Raw genomic sequence first — 22,338 nt, forward strand, 5'->3', positions numbered from 1 at the left:
GACAAACGACTTCTTGAATTGGATTTCATGGGAAATTAAAGGCATGAAGAGACCTGTCACAAGAATTAAAGTCTGAACCGGAGCCAGACAGCTTCAAACAGATGTTGGACTTCAGCAGGAGAATATTTCTTTGTTTTACTCGGCGTTTTCCCATACGGAGGAGAAACATCTGTTCTGATGCCTTCGCAGCGCTCCTAAACCGGGATGGGCTTGGATTATCCCCTGCTAGAGGAGAAGCAACTGGCCACCAAAGCCCTCTTGGCTTGGCTCCTCCTGGAGAAGAGGGCAAGACCGGTTACGCGTTGCTCCGGTCTCAAACGCGCTGAGGCTGTTTTAGCGGAACCGGGCGGCTCGGGGTACCTCTGTCCCCTGCACGCTTGCTGCGGTACGGCTGGCTCAAAATGCCGCGTTCAGGCTGGTTATCAACCCAAAACTGACTCCTGAGCAGGGCCTTCCGTGCCCTCTGGGAGACGCTTCGACGCGAGGAAAACCCTGGCGTTTGGTGCAGAAAAACCTGAGTATCCCGTGTGCTTTGGTTTGGGCTGCTGTGGCGAGGAGGGCTGGCTGCCCCTCTCCTCTTTTTTTTTGGGGCAAGATTTATACTGCATTTCTCACTGTGCTTCACTTATCCTTGGACACGGGAGCGGAAAGCGAGCTGGGCAGCCCAGCGCGCAGAGGAGAGGTCCCGGGGAGCTCTCTGTCGATATTTCCCAGTTACAGGAATTCACTTTTCAAACTTGCAACAAAAAAAAAAAACAATTTGGCAGACAGGGATTCCCGATTTTTCCTTCGGTCCCCTGAGAAAACGAGGCGTCTGCTACTTCACGCTCCCTGGTCTGGCTTCGTAGATGATTTTTTTGTTCCCCGACGCTCTCGCAGCTGCGGCCGATGTTGCCGTTTGCGCGGAACACCGCACGGGGCTGAGCCGTGGCTGCGCGGAGGTGGAGCGAGGCGGACCCGCTCGCCCGGGGTTCGCCGTCGTCTCCGACAAGCAGAGGGTGACGCAGAAAGTGCTGAGAAGCAGCGGGAGGTACAGCCGGCTGATGAGAGTCCATCCCTGCCCAGAAATGCGACGTACAGTAAGAACAGGTTTAAAACTTCGATTAAAGGGCGACATTTTGGGGACGAGCCCAGCCCTGAACTCGCTGTGGGGGTTTTTACAGCCGGGAGCTGGCGAACGTCTCGTTAAGAGCTCGTCAAGAGCAAACTTCTGGGAGAGCTTGCTCCGGTACGCGGGTAGCATCTGGGAGCCAGCTTGGTGCTTTCTCCACTTCTTTTTTGGGAGCGGGGTTACTTCTGTCACCTCCGTACGCTTGCTTAATTGCAGCCGTCTTGATCAATCGGCCCCCCAGCCCCCTCTCCCTCCGCAGCGCTGGCTATTCACTAATTGAAATGCCTAATGAGGTCCCAGGGGTCTCCTGCAGAGATGGAGCTAATTAGGGGCTCCGCCGCAAACCGGGCGAGCGGCAGCAAATGAAACGAAGGTTTCCTCCAACCCGCTTTTTTTTTTTTTTTCATGAGGGGCCGGGGGGAGGGCGCACCAGATGTCCCGTTTCCCTGCTCCGCACCGGGGGCAAGGCTGGCGCTGCGCGGGCTCCGGGCTCCCGCCAAAGCAGCTGGCGCGGAGGCAGTGGCTACACTTAATACATTTTAATTAGCATCATTAAATTCTTCCATTTGCTAATTGTTTCTCCATTTGATCCTTTATCCTGACCAGATCAGCCCTCACGGGAAAGGGGACGGGCTGGGGGATGTCACTTCTGACAAGGTGAGCGCTTCCTTATCTCCAGGCACGGGGTTGTCACCAGGCCACGCGAAAACACCCTGGCCAGCGCGAAATTCAAGGCTGGGTTTGCGTGCCCAGCCTGTTCTCGGCTGCCGCGGCTATTCTCAGGAAGAGTCATCCCCCGAAACGTGACATCCCGCAAGGATTTACGAGAAGGGACGGCACCAGGCCGGGAAACCAACCCAAGCCCCGCTTCAGTTTGAACGTGGCGGAGCCGCCACCACTTTGGGAAGCGGCTGGGTGGGACTGAAAGAGAATTTCCTCCTTCCGCGGCCAGAGAGAATCATCCTCAGTCCTTTCCCTCCTCCCAGCCTACATCCGCGTAATCGCGCTGGAGCCAGAAGGAACTTCCTCCTCGTCCACGGTGACGGCAGCTTCCCGCTCCTCGGGCTGCGTGGGGCGGGCGCAGCGGCGCGGAGGTTAGGCGAGGTCGCTGGCCCCGTTTCTCACGTTTCAGCCAAGAAAAGCGTCGAAGGAAAATGAGCCTGGCGTGAGGCACCAGGCGCTGAGCTGATGTCGGCCTCCTACCCGGTATTTTGGGCATCGTTCTGTTCCCAGATGCATTGTTTGTCAATCCAGAGGAACTTGGCCTCCACTCCCTTGCCCTCGACTTCCAGGGGTGCGAGTGAAAGCCGAACCAGTTGGGGCACGAGAAGGAGCCTCGCTCGTCTGTTTTGAATCTCAGCAGAAGCGTTGGGCCAACTGTTCTTCTGTCTCCTTAGGAAGGCAGGCACGGGCAGAACCAAGCGGCGGGGATTATTGGAATGCATTGAATTGAACAGAGGATTGGGAAAAAAAAAAAAAGAGAAGAAAAATCAACCACATAATCCGTCACGCTCTGAGGCCACGCCAGGATTATTCCCCCAAGCGTTATCGCTGTGCGGGACTCATTCGGTTTGCACGCTGGATGACGGTGCGATCTTCTTCTGCGTTTTAGCGTTGAACAGACTAACGGGGGGGAAGCTAACGAGTTCGTGATGTTGCGATTCCTTCTGGAGACACGTGAGACTTCGCCGCACGGCTTTCAGCACCAGCGCCCGCGGCTGCCGCGTTACGGGCGAGGCAGCTGTGGTGACGCCAAGGCGTGGCGGGAAGCACCCGTGGTCCGGAGGGGTTAAAGACCAGGGAAGCTCATCCTGGGTGTAGCTGAAGGCCGTTCTTCACAAACCCGTTGATGGAAAAGGAAAGAAGTGAGACAACGCGGAGGACAGGTTGGGATTGTTACTAATAAGCCAAATTACAGAGACTTAAAGGCAAAATTAACGCACCTGGAAAACCCATCTCCAAGGTCGAGCTGGTTTGGGAAGGACAGGCAGGGAAAAAGCTGGAGATAAAACTTCATTAAGAATGACGGACGCCCGTGCCGACGTTCCTAAACAGAGGGAGGCAGACCTGCGCGAGGTGCTGGGTAGCAGTAAACGCGAGGAAGCCCCAGGGAGAACATCTGGGTCCCCCAAAAGCCACGGCTCAGCGGACATCTGCCAGCAAAGGAAACCCCCGGAGAGCGGGTGGAGACAACTTTGGGACAAAGCAGGCGATGTACGGCTGGAAGACAACCACAGGTGACATCAACCGCAACTCGAGGACACCGCAGCCACCTTGACCCACTGCTGTAGGGTCACCGTTCGTGGGCCTGGGGACCCCAAAACCATCCAAGGAGCTTCAGATTGCCGCAGCTGCCTCAGCCGTGGTAGAAGGACGTCGAGGCGCGCCTGAGGATCTTCCAACATTTTTATTTCATCTGCGTCAAGTGCAGGTCCTTTTCTGTTCCAGGCAGCAGAGCGGGAGGCTGGAGGTGGGCAGGATTGTCAGCAAGACATGATGAAATCCTTACGTTTGTTCCGCTGACCAAGCTGGAGGATCGCCCCCAGTTTTGGGCAGATCCTTCAAGGTGCGGCGTGCCCAGAGAAAGCCCAGAAGTGAGCAAAAACCACAACCGACAGGAAAAGATGGACATTCGTTCCGGAGGAGGGAGACGCGAAGCCTCCAGAGGAGAGGAGTGAACGGCCCCTGGCGCCCACGGAGAGCCAAAAGCTGATTTTCTGCCGCTGCTGGGAAGAGCTCTCGTTGAACAAGACGTGACCAGCCCAGCCGAAAACAAAAATAAAAGGTTGTCAGGGCCGTCGGGCTGCCCACGCTCCCCCGACGCGGCCGGTGTCCTCGGGAGCACTTTAGGGAAGCAGTCCGGAAGCCGAGGAAGGGAAATCGGCCCCGATTCCTCACCGCTCGCCCCCGCCGTGGCCCGTTTGCTCCCCCGCGAGATGGAAGCAGCCACAGAGTCAGGACGGCGTCCGGCCCGGGCCGAATTCGGGGGGTGGGGGGAGCAGGCCCGGCCCCGCAGAGCCCGTCTCAGCCGCCCCACTCGCCAAGGCCCAGCGCGGGTTTCCCGAGGCCCGGAAGCAGCCCCCAGGGCGGCTGGTTTTAGCTCAAAACGCCGCTTTCGCCCCAAAGCCAGCGCAGCCCTGCTCAGGCCCCGGGGGGTAGGCCCCGCCCTCTATTTGCATAACCACGCCCCCAAACTGGTGAGGAGGGCTGCGCTCACTAAGCCCCGCCCAGATTCACCTAAACCCCGCCCAGATTCCCAACAAGCCCCTCCCCGCTTCATACCAAGCCCCTCCCCCGAGCCCCCACCTCGCCAAGCCCCGCCCCTCAGCACTAAGCCCCGCCCCTCGTCTTTCCGCAGGCACGCCCACACACCCCCGCTTCCGCCTCCCCAGCTCTCGCGATATCTCCTTCCCGGAAGCAGGCGCTGCCTTCCCGGAAGCGGAAGCGGGCGGGCCGTTGCTCGGGGGTCGCCATGCCGCTGCGGCTGCTCCTGCTGCTCCTCGCGTTCAGCGCTGCCGCCCGGGCCGGGGGTGAGCGGGGCGGCCCGGGGGTGCGGGGGGGACCGGGCCGGGGGCGGTGGGGGGACCGGCCTGGGGGTGAGAGGGGCGGCCCGGGGGTGCGGGGGGACCGGGCGGAGGGTGAGGGGGCGGCCCGGGCCGGGGGCGCTGGGGGGACCGGGCCGGGGGTGAGAGGGGCGGCCCGGGGGTGCGGGGGGACCGGGCGGAGGGTGAGGGGGCGGCCCGGGCCGGGGGTGCGGGGGGGACCGGGCCGGGGGTGAGCGGGGCGGCCCGGGGGCGCTGGGGGGACCGGGCCGGGGGTGCTGGGGGGAGCGGCGGGGAAGGCCGCGGCCGGGCGGCCCCGGGGCGGGCGCTCGGCAGGGCCGGGGAAGGGGAGCAGCGAGGCGCGGCGCTCGCCCTCGGGCCGGAGCGGGCCTCGCCCCGGGCTCCTGGTCCGCGGGGGCCTTTGGGCCCCTCCCGGGGGTGAGCGGGCTCCCTCTGGGCGGGTGTGTCACCCCTTGGGTCCCGCCCCCCGCGCGGGGGAGTTTCCTTCCCCTTTTGGCTGCGGTGCGCCGAGGCGCTGACCGTGACCTCGGTGCGTTTCCACTGACAGGCGCCGGCGAGTCCCTCCAGCCCGGTCAGGAAACCCCGGGGAACGAGCAGCCGGATGCGTCCCGAAGGGACAAAGACGGGCGCGCCGAGCCGGGCCCGCACGAGAGGGACTCCGGCTCGAACGGGGCTCCGTCTGACCGCAGTGGCAGCGCGGAGAGGCAGCCCCCTGGCCAAGCCGCCAGCCGGAGCGACGGCGGCCAAGGCAACGGCGGGAGTTCCCAACCCGACCAGCGGGGCGCTGGCAGCCAGGGCAGCAGCGGCACAGGTGTGGGCAGCAGCCGCAGTGCCAACGGCCTGAACCCGAGCCAGGCCCCGGCCAACGGCCTGGCCCCAGCCATCGGCCCGAACCCGGGCAACAGCCCGAACCCGGCCCCGAACCCGGGCAACAGCCCGAACCCGGCCCCGAACCCGGGCAACAGCCCGAACCAGGCCCCGAACCCGGGCAACAGCCCGAACCAGGCCCCGAACCCGGGCAACAGCCCGAACCAGGCCCCGAACCCGGGCAACAGCCCGAACCAGGCCCCGAACCCGGGCAACAGCCCGAACCAGGCCCCGAACCCGGGCAACAGCCCGAACCCGGGCAACAGCCCGAACCAGGCCCCGAACCCGGGCAACAGCCCGAACCAGGCCCCGAACCAGGCCAACAGCCCGAACCCGGGCAACAGCCCGAACCAGGCCCCGAACCCGGGCAACAGCCCGAACCCGGGCAACAGCCCGAACCAGGCCCCGAACCCGGGCAACAGCCCGAACCCGGGCAACAGCCCGAACCAGGCCCCGAACCCGGGCAACAGCCCGAACCAGGCCAACAGCCCGAACCCGGGCAACAGCCCGAACCAGGCCCCGAACCAGGCCAACAGCCCGAACCCGGGCAACAGCCCGAACCAGGCCCCGAACCAGGCCAACAGCCCGAACCAGGCCAACAGCCCGAACCCGGCCCCGAACCAGCCCAGCAGCCCGAACCCGGCCCCGAACCAGCCCAGCAGCCCGAACCCGGCCCCGAACCAGCCCAGCAGCCCGAACCCGGCCCCGAACCAGGCCAACAGCCCGAACCCGGCCCCGAACCAGCCCAGCAGCCTGAACCCGGGCAACAGCCCGAACCTGGCCCCGAACCCGGGCAACAGCCCGAACCTGGCCCCGAGCCCGGGCAACAGCCCGAACCTGGCCCCGAACCCGGGCAACAGCCCGAACCAGGGCAACAGCCTGAACCTGGGCAGCAACCCGGCCCCAAACCCGGCCAACAGCCCGAACTTGAACCCGGCCCCACCCAACAACCCGAACCCAAACCAGGCCAACCGTGACCAGAACCAGGCCGACCGCGACCAGCACCAGGACAGCAATGATAACAACCAGGACGATAACAACAGCAGCCAGGCCAACAACCAAGACGGCAATGCTGAGAACCGGGGTGGGAACATCGAGAACCAGAGCAAGAACTCGGGAGGTAACAAAGAGAACCAGAGCGAGGTGCAGGGTAATCGCGTGGACTTGAAAGATAAAAACACATCACCACAATCAACTTCCTCTGGTGCTGAGGGCGACGGCTTCTTGAGTAACGAAGAAAGCCTGAGAGAGGAAGAGGACGGGGACAAAGGTGACGGCAGCGACTCCTTTAATAAGGAGAGAGAGAAGAGCATGCCCTCTCTCCCCAGGGACCAGTCGGAGAGCAGCCACTTCTTCGCCTATCTGGTGACCACGGCGCTTGTCGTCGCCGCCTTGTATGTCGCGTATCACAACAAACGCAAGGTGAGTGGCGGGGCTCCTTCTCCCGGCCCTCGACGCCTCCCCTGTCGTTTTCGGAGCTTTCTTTCCTCTCGGTGGTCGCCGCTGCGCGTTGTTTGCTGCGATTTTTTTTTGCTCCTCGCCAAAACCTCCTGGGTTTGGTTAACGTTAACTGGAGCCTCGGTCCCGACGGCTCTGGGGGGGGTGTTGTAACTGGGAAAGGGGTCGGGTCTCCCCCGCTCACCTTGCCCCCATTTCTCTCTCCCAAGATCATTGCTTTTGCACTGGAAGGCAAAAGATCGAAAAGCGGTCGACGGCCCAAATCTGGCGATTATCAGCGACTGGATCAAAAGGTAAAACCCACCCGAAACGGGTGCCGCCGCGAGCCGGGGGGCGCTGGGAGAAGGGCCCGCGGTGCCTGGTGTGTGCTGTGAATGTGAGATTTTGGCTTTTTGCCTACAGAAATGGTCACAAACCCCCGCTGGTGTTGGAAAGCAGATTTATTTTTTTATTGTTTTTTAGCAAAAAACCCACTGTTGGTCTTGAAACGGGGTTTTTCCAGGAAACAGGGCGGATAATGCTGAGGAACGGCGGCAGAGGGGGTGGCAGAGCGCAGGTCTGGGGTCTCATGCTCAGGTGTGCTGGAGAACGGTTTGTCCCTGCTTCCAGTGACTTTTCCAAAGAAGTTTTTAGCGGGAGAAAGGTGGGATTTGGGGAGGAGTCCCCTCCTTCCCCTTGAAACTTTTCTCACCTGTTATCCTTCAAGTCACGTGTGCCCGCTGCTTCTGCAGCGGGAAGAGGAGGAGACAAGGGAAGAAATATTTTTTAAGTTGAAAAAGTTAAGCTGAAAGTCCTGCAGAAGGCTGCCGGCGTCCGGGGGCAGCGACGGCCGTTTCCCAACGCCATTCCGGACTTTGCCTGTAAAACCGGAGGTGGCAGTGGCCTCAGCTCGCCGTCAGCTCCGCGGCGCGCCGCTGGGAGTGGGATCTCCATTCCCTTCCCGAATTGTGGCCTGGGGAAAGCCGTCTGAGCGCTGCCGGGACAATGTGCCTGCCTGAGCCTCCCTGTTTAGTCTTGCCAGTTCTTGGGAATTTGCTTCCCTTGCCAGGAATTCCCTGACTTGTCCCTGAGGCGCAGCAAATCAGGCAGGCAGAAGCGGTTTGGTTTTTATTTGAAAGCTCGTCAGAGACGCTCAGCCTGCTCCAACCCCGATGCTTTGTCAGACAGAAAAGCGATGCTGGGCTTTCAGGTTGTTTAAACCTTTCCTTTGGCCTTTCCAGATCTAGCTTCCCCCTCGGATATTCGGTGGAATAATGACGGCTGATGGTGAAAATGCCGGAACGCCGAGCGCCCTGCCGCAGCGCTCCGAGTTTAGCTGTGCTGCCGCGTTCAGCTTTCAGCCAGCGGGCAGAAGGGGAAATGCTTTTCGTTTTGCACCCGCGCCTCGGTAACGTTAAACCTCTCGCTTCCTCAAAACGCGTTTCTCCTTCCCCGGCTGCCTGACGACGAACCCGCCAGCCGCTCGGCCGCCTGGCTGTGACCCACGAACAGCCGGTCCCCGGCGCTTGGCGGAACTTTGGAGTCCAAATGAAATGGAATTTGCCTTCTACTGTAGTGACCTCTCCTCTTGGAAACAAACAAAAAAATTCACCTGCAGAATGAGCCATCGGACTCTTCCCCTTCTGGAGCCGAGCTTTGTAACCGGCACGGTTTGCGCGAGGCGCGGACCTGCCCCTCCTCTCTCCGTTGTATTTGGATGCTGAAGTTCGCGGCCTGGCTGATTGCACTGATTTGGAAATGATCCGCCAAGGACTCTGATTTGATGTGATTTTTTTTTTTTTTTTTTCCTCTCTCTCTGTGATGAAGACAATGTTAGTTTAACATCTAGATTCTCTTTCACGCTGGAGCTGTCCCTGGCCCTCGGGTTGTAGCTTAAGCTTCCCCACCTGCTTCTTATTCTCCATGTGGGTCTTTTCCCTCGCGGTCCCCGGAGTTCAGACGCTTGCACTGGAGGTGACAGTTCGACGCTGCGAAGGAGGGCGGCTTAGGCTTAGAAAGCTTCGTGCCAAATTGCTGCCATGTAGTTGTGGCAGACTTTGCCTTGGGATTTTGCGTCCCTCCCCCTTGTAAAACGTAGTTGTGTGGTAACGTGAAATCCCGAAGCGTTCGGGGTGAACGAAACCTGCGGTCGTTCAAACCTCTTCCTCAAAAACGCGGCGCCGAGGCCCCGGAGCATTCGACCACGCGGAACGAGCCGCCGGCGGTTGTAGGGCTCGCTGCCGAGGCCCCGGAGCGTTCGACCACGCGGAACGAGCCGCCGGCGGTTGTAGGGCTCGCTGCCGAGGCCCCGGAGCATTCGACCGCGCGGAACGAGCCGCCGGCGGTTGTAGGGCTCGCTGCCGAGGCCCCGGAGCGTTCGACCGCGCGGAACGAGCCGCCGGCGGTTGTAGGGCTCGCTGCCGAGGCCCCGGAGTGCTCGACTGCGCGGAACGAGCCACCATCGGTTGTAGGGCTCGCTGCGACCGAGCGCTGGGCATTGGCTCTCGCTGAATGTACCCGTGACCAGCTGCTCGTCGCTGAGCTGGTCGCGTACGTGTTTCTGTGGAGCACTTAAATGAGGACCTGGGACGTACTGGTTGTATTTGAAGCTGCAAAATGCGTTGGTTCAGGAGTGATAGCTGTGAGGTTTTTATTTTTCTAGTTCTAATCCAAAGAAGTTTGAGACGAGACAGTTCTGAAGAGGGCGGGAACTCCGGCAGCAAGACCCGGTGTTTCAGAAATCCCGCGGGATCAGCGTGAGGCTCGCCGTTGCGCAGCTGGTTTACGGACAGGACGGGGGGTGGGAGGTGGTGACTTTTGTCTGATGACAGCAGGGCTCAAAAAAAAAAAAAACAAACTATTCTGACATGTGAAATACCACGTGCTTCTGAGCTGCACATTCCTGGGGCTTCAGGGTGTGCACGCTGCTTTCCTGCTTTCTTCTTTTTTTTTTTTATTCAAATTGAAAAAAAAATTTACAAATTTTTTTTTTTAGCTTTTCTATCCCGCCAGCTTTTTCAAACGCCTCTCAGTCCTCTGGTGCTCCAAGCCGTGTTGGAAATCCCAGCCCCGTCACCAGCCGCGAGCCGGAGCGAGGGGAGCTCTCGGGAGAGCGAGACCCTCGTACCTCAGACCCCTCGATCGTCAGGTTAACGAGGGGCTCCCCCCAGATCGCCTCCTGCCCAGCAGTTCCCCAGCGTGGTGTGTTTCTGTTTCTGGCAGCAGTCCCTGCGATTGTCTGAGCTGCGTAAACCGGGAGTCGTTCCCAGAGGTTTTGTTGGTTTTGATGCAACGTGTTTCGAACGGGTCGGGGTGCGCGTAACCTTTTCCCTTCGGACATGGCGCGTGTTTGGAAGGATGGTACTTGTCAGTACATAGATTTTTTTTTTTTTTAATTTTTTTTATTTTTTTTGCCAAGTTTTGTTGTTTTTAGGCCAGCTGCCTTGCCAGTTTGAATCAGCAAATGGTTTGTTTTCTGCTGCAGCGAGATGCAACTTGCTTTGAAGGATCAGAATTTTTATATTTCTTTGTACTTTTTTTTTTCCTGTGTGATGAAGTCAATAAATGGATTCAAGAAAATTAAATAAGGAGTTTTCACCTCTCTTCTTGTGCGTTTTCTTTTCACGGTCTCCTTTGCAACAGGACAGCAACGGTGCAGGTTAGTTCCTCTTTTCGCAAAATAGGGAAAAAAAAAAATATTTTAACAGAACCAACGCTCTGAGCAAAGTGGTTTGTGTTCAGAGTTTTGAGTTTGCACGTGCAGACTTGGTCCTCAGAGCCGAGACTGGCTTTGACCGAGGGCAGGTCTGAAAGTTTTTCCAGCCTGCTTTACGATCACCCTGCGCTGGCAACGCCGTCCCTCGTACGCGCGGTACTGAGCGAGGCCCTGACCTTGAAATACGGCTTAAACAGCTCGGCTGCGGGTCTGGCCTGCTGTCTTTCTCCTTTCACCCACAGGGAGGCTCCGAGCAGGATGCAGCCCGGATCCCAGCACAGCCCTTCTCCCCCGAGCCGCAGCAACTGGGATAGACTGGAAAAGGAAGAGCCTGGCGGTGCCACTTCTGCGGGGTGCTGCTGCCCAGCCAGCCGTGGGAAGGTGCCACGATCAACGGCAGGTGATGAGGGCACTTCTGGGTAGGGTCTACCGCCGCTTCCTGCGGTAAACGGAAGAAACTTCCTCCTTTTCCCTGCTTTTTCCCTAAAAGGAGAAAATCCGCCCTCCTGCACTCCCCTCTGGCTTGGCTGGACACCAGCGGCCTGGCAGCGAGCAGAGGACAGGCTGGGAAAAAGGGAGAGCTGCTTGTTTTTCTGTTGGCGGGGTAGCTGAGAGCTTGGAGGAGGGAAAAAAGGGTGGAAACGGGGGATCAAGGCGAAAATCCTCCATTCGCTGGCGGATGGGGTTGCGGGTTGAGTCTTGGATAAGCTCTGCTGTGCGTCTTCAGGGCGACTTCTCTGAGAAACAAGAATTACTGAGCTCTTCGAACCCCTTGCCCAGTCCCACCCCGATCTGAGAGTGCGGTAGACGTCTCAAAACTGTTTTATTCCCGCAGGTCAAGCGAGTGTAGCGGGGAAGGGACGACCCTGCGGGCCTCGAGGGACGGAGGCAGCGGCGTGAGCCAGGACGTGGTGAGTGCTGAGCGTGGGTTGTGTCGGGGCGGCTGCACCGCATGCCTCCTCTGTGAGTCGAAGTCCAGGAGTGGGAAAAAAAACCGCTAGATGAAACCAAAATTATCCGCCAGCTGGGTAGGGCTCTGCTTATCGGAGCTGAATTGCTCAGGGTTGCGCTGAGAAATACCGATAGAGCCGGCGTTTATCCAAGAGGCCCTGAGGGTGGAGGCCACGCAGGTTTAACACGTGGGCGCGGGGCGAAACTGCCCGCTTCAGTGGGCGCGGTGCGAAACTGCCCGCTTCGGTGGAGCTCTTCGCCCTCTCCCTCGTCCTGCAGCCGTCGGTGCCCTGTCTCGCGGGCGAGGACATCCCTGTGTCGGCACAGGAGCCGTTCAGGTGGGCTGGTTTTTTTTTTGTGCTTATTCTTGGTACCAAAGAGACAACAGGAGGAGAGGACCTCAAGCGAATTTATTGGGTCCACGAGGTCTCCCAGACCATCCATCCCCTCCGCTCGCATCCTGCCTGGAGCTTGTCCTCCCTCCCCTTGCTCACCTAGCAGCAGCCTCCAAAGATCCAATAATTCATCGTGAATGCTGCGAGCTTCCTCAAGGAGATGCTCCCAGACCCACTCCCTGACTCTGCTCCAGGTCCCAAGTTAACCCACCAACCTGCAAATCCTGTGGACAATCCTTTTTTTCCTAATTTTTTTTTTTTTTTTAAATAACCCCAGAGGGTTTTTCTGTTGGTTTTCTCGTGACTTGTCCTTTTTTTCCCCGTGCATGACGGGGGGCTTCTCACAGCCAAGCTGCTGCCCTTCGCCCCTCGGGCTTTTCTGCAGAGCTGGCAGCTCTCAAACGCTGTCTGCCTCCTCAGCGACGGGCGCCGAGAAGGGGAAGACATCCTGCAGCAGGTTGGTGACGAAGCAGGGCATCTCCTTGCACCCCTCGTAGGTGCCCCTGGCCTGGCAGCAGAAGGCCACCTGCCAGTTCACGCGAGTCATGAGGCGGTTGAGGGCCAGGTGACGTTCCTCTCCCTCCAAGACCTTGATGAGGGCCTGGAGGAACATGGATCCGGAGACGTTGAGGAAGGCCACGTAGCCTGCAGGGAGTAGAGGAAGGAGAGCGACGTCGGCTGCGCCGTGGCCCTGTCGCGGCGGGGTTTCCAAAAGGAAACCTTTTCTGCCGGCGTTGTGTGTCCCTTACCTGGGCTGCAAGCGAACATCACGACGGTGTGGGGAGGGATGGAGAGGTAGTTTGAGAAGCAGTCTGGCGCGGGCTCCACGCCGTCGCACTCCACAAGCACCCCCTGGTCAAATTCTTCCCCCCGGCAAGCCTGCGGGCAGAATGGCTGTGGTGAGCTTCCACCTGCTCCGCTCTCTCCGGTTTTTTGGCGTCTCCAGGGCAAGCCTAAGGCTTCTGGGGTCTTTGGGGACCTGTAGCCCCCTGCAAGCCAACCCTAAAACCCACCTTGTGGTGCAGAGCCCCTCCCAGCTCCCATTCCCCGAGTCCTGCAGCCTCACACGGCTCCTCTCCCGTCACCTCATCCTTCAAACGCCCTCCTCTGTTATCCGCGGCAGCTCGGCTCCTCTCCTCCCAGCGCGCCTCCCTCCTCTCTCCCCTCTGGGTTTCTCGCGGGGCTGGTTCCCCTTCTTTCCGCGTTTGCCCCCCTCCTCCTCCCCAGTAAACGCGGTGCTGGAGGAGGTGTGAACCCAGAAATACGCCTGGAAACGCAAGCGTGCACTGGGAAAGTGCCGGCGGAGATCCCCCCCCGGAGCGCGGGCCGCGGGCAGCCCGCTTTGTGCACGGTCTGTTGTTCTACACGACGGTTTGGTCTTTCTTGCAGGGACGCAGTACTGGGAAGGCGCTGGGGAGGGACTGGTGCAGCCGAGGCTGCTCTGAGGGCACGTTTCGGCGCTGCCTGGACGAGTGGCTCGGGACCAGACCGAACGGCAGCGGTGGACGTCTCCCAGTTTTAGGGAAGAGGGGAGCGGCCCCACACCTCTCCCCGTGCGAACTCCCTGCGCGGCGCTGCTGGTAACTCCTTGCTCAGGATGATGCCTGGCAGCGACGAGCCCGGAGCCGCGGTGATGCCGAGGGAAAGCAGCCCTTCTCTTCCCTCTCTTTGCTCCGTGGAGGACAGCATTCATCAGCACCAGCGCAAGCTTTGCTCGCTGATCGAGGCGCCCAGACGGATCTCCGGCTCTGCTGGCTGCTCTGGGGGACGTCCCTGGCTGTCACCGCACCTGAATGGCAGCCAAGCCCTTTCCCAGAAGGAAACGAATGCCATGAGGGATTTACTCTGGCTGGGCGCAAAGATTTCTGTGTGTCTGCGTGACGTTTGCCAGCTCACACTCTGCTGATACCCGTCCAGTTGCTGGATTATTTGTTTGCTGAGTGGTTAATCCTGTCAGATCAGCGTTAAGGTCAACTTCCAGGGCTTCGTTCCTGTAAGGGCATGTTTACGCTCCAGCTCCGCTTCGCTGCTTGGCAGCCAGCTCTGAGCTTTATTTTTTATTTATTTATATTTTTTATTTTCCCCTACCACGTCACCAGTTTGCAGCTGAGTTTCTGCCAGCCCTACCCCGGGAGTTTGCTGTGCCCACACGTGCCGGTGATGGGGATCTGAAGGCAGCTTTACCGATTCCTCTCCGTCCCGCTGGAATATTTGCTCCCAGCAACGTCGCGCATCGCGGCAAACGGTTTGGGCTCGGCCCGGAGGGTGCAAACCTCCGGAGAAACGCTGCTGCCTGGAGAGGCTGGGAAAGGCCAGAGGCTGTTTCCTGAAGAAGGGATGTGTGTGGGTGGAGAGGAGTGTTTGCAGTGAGCAAAGAAACCTCAAAAATCAGTAAAAGCGTGAAAAAAAAAAAGAGATGGAGGGTTGTGCTGGGAAGCTGGGGACCAGCGAAAGCATCGAGCGCTCGCATAGATTTAGAAAAATCCGCGATTAAAGCGGACTTACACCAGCAGCAGCCTCAAGCCTCGTGCTTGTGCCACTCTAATTCTGCGCAAACCTGTCCTTAAAGGGATCGGATTATGGCCCAGCAGCCGTCTTACCTGGACAAAGAAGATTTTGGGTATTTGGGCGAGCACCAAGCCCTTCTCCGAGGATAAAATCTGGAAAATCCGGGTCAGCTTGACGGGCGCCGAATCGCAGCCGAGTATGACCCCCTCCTCCCCGTGGCTGGAGATGACGCTCACAAAGTACTCCCCGTGCTCGCGGTGGCGCTCTGCAACGACGCGGCCGAACACGTGCGTTCCGGCGTCAGCACAAGGTGCCGCGGAGGGCGCCGGGACCGGGAGGTGGGAAATGAGGGCGGCTGGGTCTGGGGGGAGATGACGAGGGGGATTAGGAGCCGGCAGGGGGACGCGTACCTTGCTGGTAAAGGTCTTCTATCTCCTTGGCCGTCTTGTTGTGCATCAGCTTCACCTTGTAGTTGAGCCGCGAGAGTATCCGGGAAAGCTTCTCCGCTTCCCTCTTGGCTCCTCTCCGCGTCCCGCGCACCACCTCGCCCTCGCCGCCGCGGAAATCGGTGTTGACGATGACCAGCGCCCGGCTTTGCCTCGGCTGGGCCATGCTGGGACGGGTGGGTGGTCTCCAAACCCCGACACCGCCTCGGCGGGGAGCTGGGGCTCCTCTAGCCGTGAGCCCCGGGCGCTCCGTGGGGAATTCCGGGAGCGCGTATCCTGCTCCGGTGGCTGACGCGGCGCCAGCGCAGCTCCTTTTCAAGGGCAAGGCGGGAGCGGCGCCCTGTCGCCGCGGAGCCGGGGCGATGGCACCGGCCGTGAGTCATGGGGGCGGGAGAGGGCACCCCTCCCGGCCTTCCTCACCCTGCCCGAGCCTTTATCTTCCCGAAAAGCCAGGCAATTCCTGCCTCTCATTGCTGACCGCGGAGAAAACGGCTCCTTCCGGCTTCCCCCACGAGCTCCTCGCAGGGCTTGGTGGCCGGTGGCTCCTGTGGAGGCCGTCGGCGCTTGCCGGCTGGTTTCACCCCCTGGCCTCACCTGTTTCTGGCGCTTTTTAACTGTTCCTCCCCAAAACAGGCCGCGCTGCTGCAGGATGAGCCCCCTGCAAATGCGCTCGCGAGGACGGGTCTCGGCTGCGTCCCCCTCTCTCCGTCCCGTCCCAGACTTGCCGACCTGAAGCGCGGAAACGCAGCCCTGCTGATCCCACATCACAAGGTGAAATCACAAGATGATGATGATGAATATTTTTATTTATTTCTAGTCTCACGCGCTTCCCTTCCCCTTGGGAGAGGGCTTTGATCGTGTTCCCAAGCTTTTCCCAGCAGACAGGCAGGCTAGATTCTTATTTAATTTTTTTTTTAATCGCTAAAGGGGCAGCCGTGCGCACAATCGCACCTCTCCGGGTGGCGCGGGAGGAGAACGGCGCTGAAACATCACGGGGCTGAGTCACGGTCCCGCTACCTGCCCCCGTACAGCCAGCCAGCGCCGTTGCTCTTAAATAGCTTTAAACCCGGCTTAAATCCCCTCACACCCGGCCTTGGCCCCCCCCCTCCCACCCACCTGCGGCTGCCGCGTGCCACGCTGAGCCGTCACGAGCCCGGCGACGATTTACGAGCCCAGCTCGCCGGCGGCGGCGGGAAAGCGGGGAAAGCGTCGCTGGGGGGTGGCGCTCGGGGACGCCAGCGAAGGTCGCCGCTTCTCCCACGGCCCACGCGGCTCTCGGGCGCCGGCGGGGGGGTCAGGCAACCATGGTTCGGGGCTGGTAGGAGCCATTACTCGCAAGCGGGGGACGCGGTGGCGGGGAGGAGGTGAGGTTCGAGGCGAGCGGGAATGAGAACGGGCTGCCATCCCTCTGCTCCGCGGTGAAGGCTGCGCTACGGGGGGTTTGCGGCAGAAAATAGGGAACCGGGGGTAATCCAGTGGGCTGGGGGCGGGGGGGGGGGGAGGGAGAGGACCCCCCTTTCCGGCGGGATGGCAGGCCCTTAGTCCCCCTTCTTGGCGCTGGTGGCCTGCGTGCGCTTCTGCAGCCGCGCCAGGTCCGCGTAGAGGTTGCGCTGGAGGACGGCGCTGGCGCAGATGAAGGCTCCTTGCAGGGCTCCCGTGAAGCCAACCACGCACAGGTCCTGTCCTGGGAGAGCGCAGGAGGCGGCCGCGGTGAGGGACCGTCCATCGTCCGCTCTCCAGCTGCCCCCACGCCAACCCTCGGCTCCAAACCCCCAAAGCCTCTCCCCGTTTGACCCCTTCCCTCTCCCCAGCAGGGAACGGGCCTCGTTCCGCCCAGTTGTCCTCTCCTCCTGGGTGAGGAGACGACATCCAGGCGCTGCAGGAGACAGCAGCCCTTCCCTCCTCCCGTGGGGACCGTGCAGCTGCACCTAGACGTGCTCCAGCAGCTCCTGCGTCACCCCGTGGCGCGGCAGCGGCTTGGCCCCTCGTTTCATCCCCCCCACCCTTATCCCGCTTCCCCAGAAGCCGTGGTGGACGCGGTACCCGTCAGGTAGAGGTTGGGGACGGCCGTCTGCGCCCGTATGGCGGCGATGGTCTTGGCTTGCAGGCGGGAGATGGTGTGGTCGACGCCGTAGATCTCGCCCCTGGGGCTGGCGATGTAGTGCTGGTTGGTGAGGGGCGTCCCTCCGGAGACGTACTCGATCTGGGGAGGGGACAAAGCGGGCTGCGTTGGGCGGGTAGGCGTGACGGCGTGGGGCGCGCTCCAGAAAGAGGGTTTGGTGGGGGACAGGCTTCCTTGCAGACCTTCGGTTGGTGGTTCTGGCCACGTTTGGTCCCGGGAAGACCAAGCTACGTCTGCAGGATGGGGCGGGGTGGACGGGAGCCAGGAGAGGAGCTGGAGGACCCGCGAACCCCGGCTTTCCTCACCCTGTCCTCGATGCGAGGGTAGAGCTTGAAGACAGCCTGCATGATGGTGTCCACAAAGGTCTTCTTCAGCTCCTCATAATCATCTCCCCGCTTATTGACCTCCTTGTCCTTCCACTCCTCAAACCACTCGTATTTGGCGAAGGTCACGACGGCCAGCGTGGATTTCCCTGCAGCAGGACGAGGTTGAGGCCGTTGTCCCTCTGCCCACCCTCATGCCGCCACGTGGCTGCCACAAACCCAACCCTCCCCACGGGATGTCCCCAGGCGTTCGTTGTCCCCGTGGCCGTGCACGAGTTTCCTAGAGGACCCCTTCCCACGAGCGGCCCGCTCAGCAGCTTTGACTGCGGCTGTTTTAGGAGAAACTCTTTGTTTGCAGCTGTCAAACGAACCAGAACCCAACAAGAGTTTTCGAGCCGCTCCCAAGCGTCTGCGGTTGGGTTTCAGCCTCGTTTACCGGGGTGCCTCGTTTCCCAGGTGGGGTCCTTGGCCGACGGGCAGGTGACGAACAGGAAAGGGATGTTCTTGGCGGCTTCTTCTCTGGAAGAAGCCAGGTAGCGACTCATTCTGCGGAGAGACGCGAGGGTCTGAGGTGGGTTTTCGGTGAAAACCTGCCCCTGAATACTCGCTACGGCCGAGTGCCCGCGCAGCGAGGACCTGCCGAGAGTGTTTTCTGAGTCACCGCCCAGGAATTTGCCTCCGTACGCTTAACGAAGCACGTCCAAGGTGAAGCCCAACCTACATTTCATCCAGGTCGGTTCCGGAGTACATGAAGTAGTTGGTGGGCTCCAGCCCCAGCTCTTCGCTCGAGCCGTTGAGCCCGACAAAGACGCTGAAGCCCCCTTCGCCGTGCGTCACCATGCGAAGCTGAGACTGGATCTCTGCGGTACGGAGGGAAGAAGGGGAAAATCAGTGTTTTCTGGGACCCTCGGCGGCGGAGACGTGGTTTCTCCTGGAAGAAGCCCCAATCGTATCTATGTGGTTCCCGTCTTGGCTTGCAAAACAAATTTATCGGTAGACATCCCCTGCGCGTTGAAAGGGTGGGCCAGCAGCTCCTGCAAACCAGGAGGAAGGCAGCGGCGCTGGATTTCCCGTAGGGGATGCGTTAGGGCAGCCTTGGCTTGGGCTTCTCCTGGATCTAATGACTTTCTTGGATTGTATTGCGCTCCCGCTCCGCAAAACTTGAATGGTTCTTGACCAGGACCATATCGTGGCCCAGAAAGCTCCCGCCCAACCGTGCCCCCTTCCCGCCCAACCGTGCCCCATCCCACCCAACCGTGCCTCTTCCCAAGCGGCAAGAAGATTTGGCAGCAGCACGAAACCCAACTTGAAGCGGACTTTTCGCCGGCTTTCACAAGTTTCAGTGCTTTTTAGGAAAACCGAGCGGCGAGCCGGGGCTTTGCTAGCTACGGTCAGTGTTGGCAAATTAATTTAGGCTCGATTAAAAACCCCGCGGACAAATGTCCGGCCAGGGATGGCGTTTTGGATGCTGCAGGTGGGGTTTTGCTGGTTTTTTTTAAGGAATAATTGTAAAGAAGCCTCTTTTTTGAAGTGGCTCAGAGGGGGCTTAACACCGTAACCCCGAGGAAACCCAACGCTGCCGTTTCACCAGGCAGCGCCCACGCCTCCTCCGGCAGGAGCCGTTCGTAGGTGTTGAAGATCCCGGCGTCCGAAATTATAATGGGAGCGAAGACGTTCACCAAATCCTGGCCTTTCTTGACGCTCACACCTGGGAGAGAAAGGCGAGGGCGGGAGGAACAGCGCCGGTGAAACGCAACGCCGCGGCGGGGAGAAGCCACCCGTGCCCCGTCCCGGGCCGGCGCTCACCGCAGGCTTTGCCCTGGGAATCCAGCAGGATCCTCTGCACCGGAGCCCTTCCCAACACGTTGCCTCCGGCTTTCCGGATAACGGGAATGATATGGAAGGGGATTTCCCCGGCCCCGCCTTTGGGATACCACGCGCCGTGGAGGAAGTGGCTCACCAGGATGCTGTGCAAGGAGAAGCTGGCCTTGGAGGGGGCGACGCCTGGAAAAGAAGGGGCGGACAGTGCGTTTGTGCCAAATTTGGGGGGTTTTGGCCTCACCCTGAAGTTTTTTTAGGATGAGGGATGGTCACGAGCCGGCAGAGCATCGGTGCGCAACAGCCCTCACAAGAGCAAAGGAAAAAGGGGTTTTTTTGTGGTTTTTGGTGGGGGTTTTTTTGTTTGTTTGTTTTAAAAGGTTTAACGTCACCGCCGCGGCGACCTACCGTAGGTGGGGAAGATGTAGCTGAAGACGGCGCGGAGCTGGCGGTTGGCGGTGAGGCCGTCCACCACCTCCTTCACGCTGCGCGACGCCAGCCGGCAGAAGGGGCTGAGCCGCGGCAGCAGCCCCGAGCGGCAGAGCAGAGCGGCCAGCGGCCGCGGGATCATTTTCAAGACGCCCACCAGCATCGTCCCCCTGTCGACGCTCTGCGGGACGGGAGCCACTCAGCTGGCGTCCGCCACTGGGGTGGGCTCGAAAAACACTCAGAAACGACTTTTTTCCCCTTAAATCCACCGGTGGCAGAGAGGTGACAGCGTCTCTCAAGCACCACGCGCCAAGGAGCTGCGGGCGAGGGGAGTGCCTGCCCCCCCCCCCCCCCCCCCCCCCCCGAAAAAAAAACCCTCCCTGGCCTTTGCAGGGGTTTCGAAGCGTAAATTAATTAACTAACGCTAATTTAGCGCTGTCTTGGTAACGATTGCGATCGCGCCGCCGGCCAGGGAGGACCCGGAGCGTCACCGCTCGGGGCGAGGGCGGGCAGGGTGGCGGGGGTCCCGGGGCCGAAACCCTGGGTGCGAGCGCCGGGGCTTTCGAGGCGGAAAAAGGAGATTTTGGACGTTGCCCAGCTCTTCGGGGGGGGTCGGGCAGGTTGTGCAACGCCATTATTTTCGGCAGTTGCTCAATATCTGGGTGTCGGGGCAGAGACGGGGGAGATTTCCCCTCCCCGCGTGACCCCGCAAGAGGGCGGGGGGTGGAAATCCACCCATCCCATCCCAGCCCTCTCTACCTTCAACAGCCGCTCGAACTCATCGATAGCGGCCTCCTCCCCGGGAAACTGCTCCTTCAAATTCTGGAAATATTCCTTTTTCCCCGAGTACAGGCGGTATGTCCTGCCGCCGCCGGTCTCCCCCAAAACCACGGCGTCGTAGACAGCCGGCAGCCGGGCCCACTGCAGCTGCCCCTCCGTCAGCTGGTCCACCATGAAGCGGATGATGGAGCCCTCCTGCATCTGCCCCACGTAGTGAATACCTAAAAAAGCGCATTTCGGGGTTATTTTGGGTGTGTTTTTTTTCTCCCTCTTTTTTTGTTTCCCCCCCCTAAGGACCCTTCCTCTCCTTTCTCCACCCAACCGCCGCCGGGACGGGGAAGGAAAAAGCGCCCCGTTCCAGGCCGACGGGAAAACCAAGCCGCGGGTTTAAGCCGCTTTCAGGAATTTTGTCACGTATTTATAATTCTCCCCCCGCAGATAATTAATCCCGCGCAGCCCGAGGGAGGTCTGGAGCTGGACTTTGTCTTGTCGGACGGGAGTTGGCCGAGGGAGATGTGTCCCGAGATGACGTCCCCCGGTCAGGGCGTTTCGCAGGGGCCGATGCGGATACGGGGAATTTTATCGGGTTTGGGCGGCACCGGGCGTGGGCGGCAGCGCCTCGCCCTTCGGGGGGGTGGAGGGGGGAGGATTTCGGCGCCAGGCCCGGGGCACAACGTGAACGCAAAGCGTTTCGTGCCGCTCGGGGCCGGTGACCTGCAGGCGCCGGCGAGGGTTTTGGGCGCGATGGCTCGGCCCGCGTTGGGTGGGGGGTGGGGGGGGGAATTGGGGGTGTGAGGCGGGGGGGTCGTACCGGTGTCGAACTCGAAGCCTTTCTCGCTGAAGGTGTGGCAGCAGCCCCCCAGCTTGCCGTGCTGCTCCAGCACCAGCACCCGCTTGCCCGCCTTGGCCAGCAGCGCGGCGGCCGCCAGCCCCCCGATGCCGCTGCCCACCACGATGGCATCGAGCCCCTCGGGGACTTTGTCTGCCGAAAAAACTTCGGGGGGGGGGTACAACACACGCCGTCAGCGCTGGGACGCCGCACCCCCCCCGCGCGGGTGTGTGACCCCCACCACCTTGCTGGGGGGGACACACACAATTTTGGGGGGAGATGGCGCTCCACGGGGATCGCGGGGACCCAGGGGTGATGCCGCCCCGGTGGGCGATGCCCGGGGGACGCGGGGGGGGGCAGAGCCCCGTACCTGCCTTGAGCACCGGCCGGCGGGCGGCCTTGTCGGTGACCAGCGGGGCGGGCGGGCGGCGGGCGTCGGCGGAGAGGGGACCGGGGCCGCCCCGCGGGAACCGGAGCAGCAGCAGCAGCGGGAGGAGGAGGACGAGGAGGAAGAGCAGAGCGAGCGGCCACATCGCGCCGAGCCCCGATCTGCGGAGACGGGGCCGCGCCCCCGCCCCGCCCCGCCCCGCCGGGAACGGGAGGTACCGGTACCGGCACCGGATGGGAGGGGAAGGGAGGGGGCGGGGGCTGGCAGCGGGCACTGGGAGATGGTACTGGAAGCTGGGAGATGGCACTGGGAGCTGGGTGTGGAGCACTGGGAGATGGAACTGGAGCACTGGGAGATGGAACTGGGAACTGGTACTGAGTACTGGGAACTGGCATCAGAGCACTGGCAACGGGGAGCTGGCGCTGGGAGACGACGCCGGGCACTGGGAGTCGGTGTGGAGCGCTGAGAGCTGGGAACTGGTACCGGGAGCTGGTACCGTGCGCTGGGAGGTGACAACGGGCACTGGGAGATGGGTGGGCACTGGGAACCGGAACTGGGAGCTGGTGTGGAGCACTGGTCACCGGTACCAGGCACTAGGAGCGCGTACTGGGAGCTGCTGTGGAGCACTGGGTGCTGACAGTGGGCACTGGGAGCTG

General features: G+C 61.0%; 3 protein-coding genes across 5 annotated transcripts; 1 reads left to right on the top strand and 2 right to left on the bottom strand.

The window, feature by feature from the left end:
* Positions 1-10,925: 10,925 nt before the first annotated feature.
* On the top strand, positions 10,926-13,623 carry LOC147597453 (uncharacterized). Its single transcript, XM_086767986.1, has 3 exons — positions 10,926-11,112; positions 11,529-11,604; positions 13,429-13,623. Exons 1-3 carry the CDS (start codon positions 10,952-10,954, stop codon positions 13,621-13,623), a joined length of 432 nt encoding a protein of 143 aa, XP_086624112.1. The 5' UTR covers positions 10,926-10,951.
* LOC104476165 (caspase-7) lies at positions 12,149-15,532 on the bottom strand. Of its 2 annotated transcripts, XM_010115879.2 has the most exons (4): positions 14,958-15,532; positions 14,640-14,812; positions 12,789-12,918; positions 12,149-12,684 (listed from the first exon to the last, which is right to left on the bottom strand). In XM_010115879.2, the coding sequence occupies exons 1-4, from the start codon at positions 15,157-15,159 to the stop codon at positions 12,437-12,439; spliced, it is 753 nt and encodes a 250-aa protein (XP_010114181.2). In that variant the 5' UTR covers positions 15,160-15,532; the 3' UTR covers positions 12,149-12,436. The 2 variants fall into 2 exon arrangements, with proteins under 2 accessions (XP_010114181.2, XP_086624100.1); XM_086767974.1 differs by lacking the exons at positions 12,149-12,684; positions 12,789-12,918 and adding an exon at positions 13,434-14,365.
* A 249-nt stretch (positions 15,533-15,781) lies between these two features.
* RETSAT (retinol saturase) lies at positions 15,782-21,867 on the bottom strand. Of its 2 annotated transcripts, XM_086767955.1 has the most exons (11): positions 21,665-21,867; positions 21,277-21,459; positions 20,445-20,686; positions 19,665-19,866; positions 19,245-19,442; positions 19,027-19,146; positions 18,160-18,298; positions 17,875-17,984; positions 17,421-17,587; positions 17,037-17,196; positions 15,782-16,677 (listed from the first exon to the last, which is right to left on the bottom strand). In XM_086767955.1, exons 1-11 carry the CDS (start codon positions 21,825-21,827, stop codon positions 16,532-16,534), a joined length of 1,830 nt encoding a protein of 609 aa, XP_086624081.1. In that variant the 5' UTR covers positions 21,828-21,867; the 3' UTR covers positions 15,782-16,531. The 2 variants fall into 2 exon arrangements, with proteins under 2 accessions (XP_086624081.1, XP_086624082.1); XM_086767956.1 differs by lacking the exon at positions 21,277-21,459 and having other exon boundaries at positions 21,665-21,866.
* Positions 21,868-22,338: the final 471 nt, after the last annotated feature.

This window comes from Chlamydotis macqueenii, chromosome 27, assembly GCF_036417535.1.
Source record: "Chlamydotis macqueenii isolate bChlMac1 chromosome 27, bChlMac1.mat, whole genome shotgun sequence".
NCBI lineage: Eukaryota > Metazoa > Chordata > Aves > Otidiformes > Otididae > Chlamydotis > Chlamydotis macqueenii.

Bases quoted from the DNA above. Each gene is read 5' to 3' on its own strand.
- LOC147597453 (XM_086767986.1), top strand. From the start codon at position 10,952: ATGCAGCCCGGATCCCAGCACAGCCCTTCTCCCCCGAGCCGCAGCAAC. The intron at 11,113-11,528 runs GTAGGGTCTACC...TTATTCCCGCAG, and splicing joins GGTGATGAGGGCACTTCTGG to GTCAAGCGAGTGTAGCGGGG. The intron at 11,605-13,428 runs GTGAGTGCTGAG...TCTTTCTTGCAG, and splicing joins GCGGCGTGAGCCAGGACGTG to GGACGCAGTACTGGGAAGGC.
- LOC104476165 (XM_010115879.2), bottom strand. From the start codon at position 15,159: ATGGCCCAGCCGAGGCAAAGCCGGGCGCTGGTCATCGTCAACACCGAT. The intron at 12,919-14,639 runs GTAAGACGGCTG...TTCTGCCCGCAG, and splicing joins CCAAAATCTTCTTTGTCCAG to GCTTGCCGGGGGGAAGAATT. The intron at 12,685-12,788 runs GTAAGGGACACA...TACTCCCTGCAG, and splicing joins GATGTTCGCTTGCAGCCCAG to GCTACGTGGCCTTCCTCAAC.
- RETSAT (XM_086767955.1), bottom strand. From the start codon at position 21,827: ATGTGGCCGCTCGCTCTGCTCTTCCTCCTCGTCCTCCTCCTCCCGCTG. The intron at 21,460-21,664 runs GTACGGGGCTCT...CCCCCCCCGAAG, and splicing joins CCGGCCGGTGCTCAAGGCAG to TTTTTTCGGCAGACAAAGTC. The intron at 18,299-19,026 runs GTGAAACGGCAG...TCCGTACCGCAG, and splicing joins GGAGGCGTGGGCGCTGCCTG to AGATCCAGTCTCAGCTTCGC.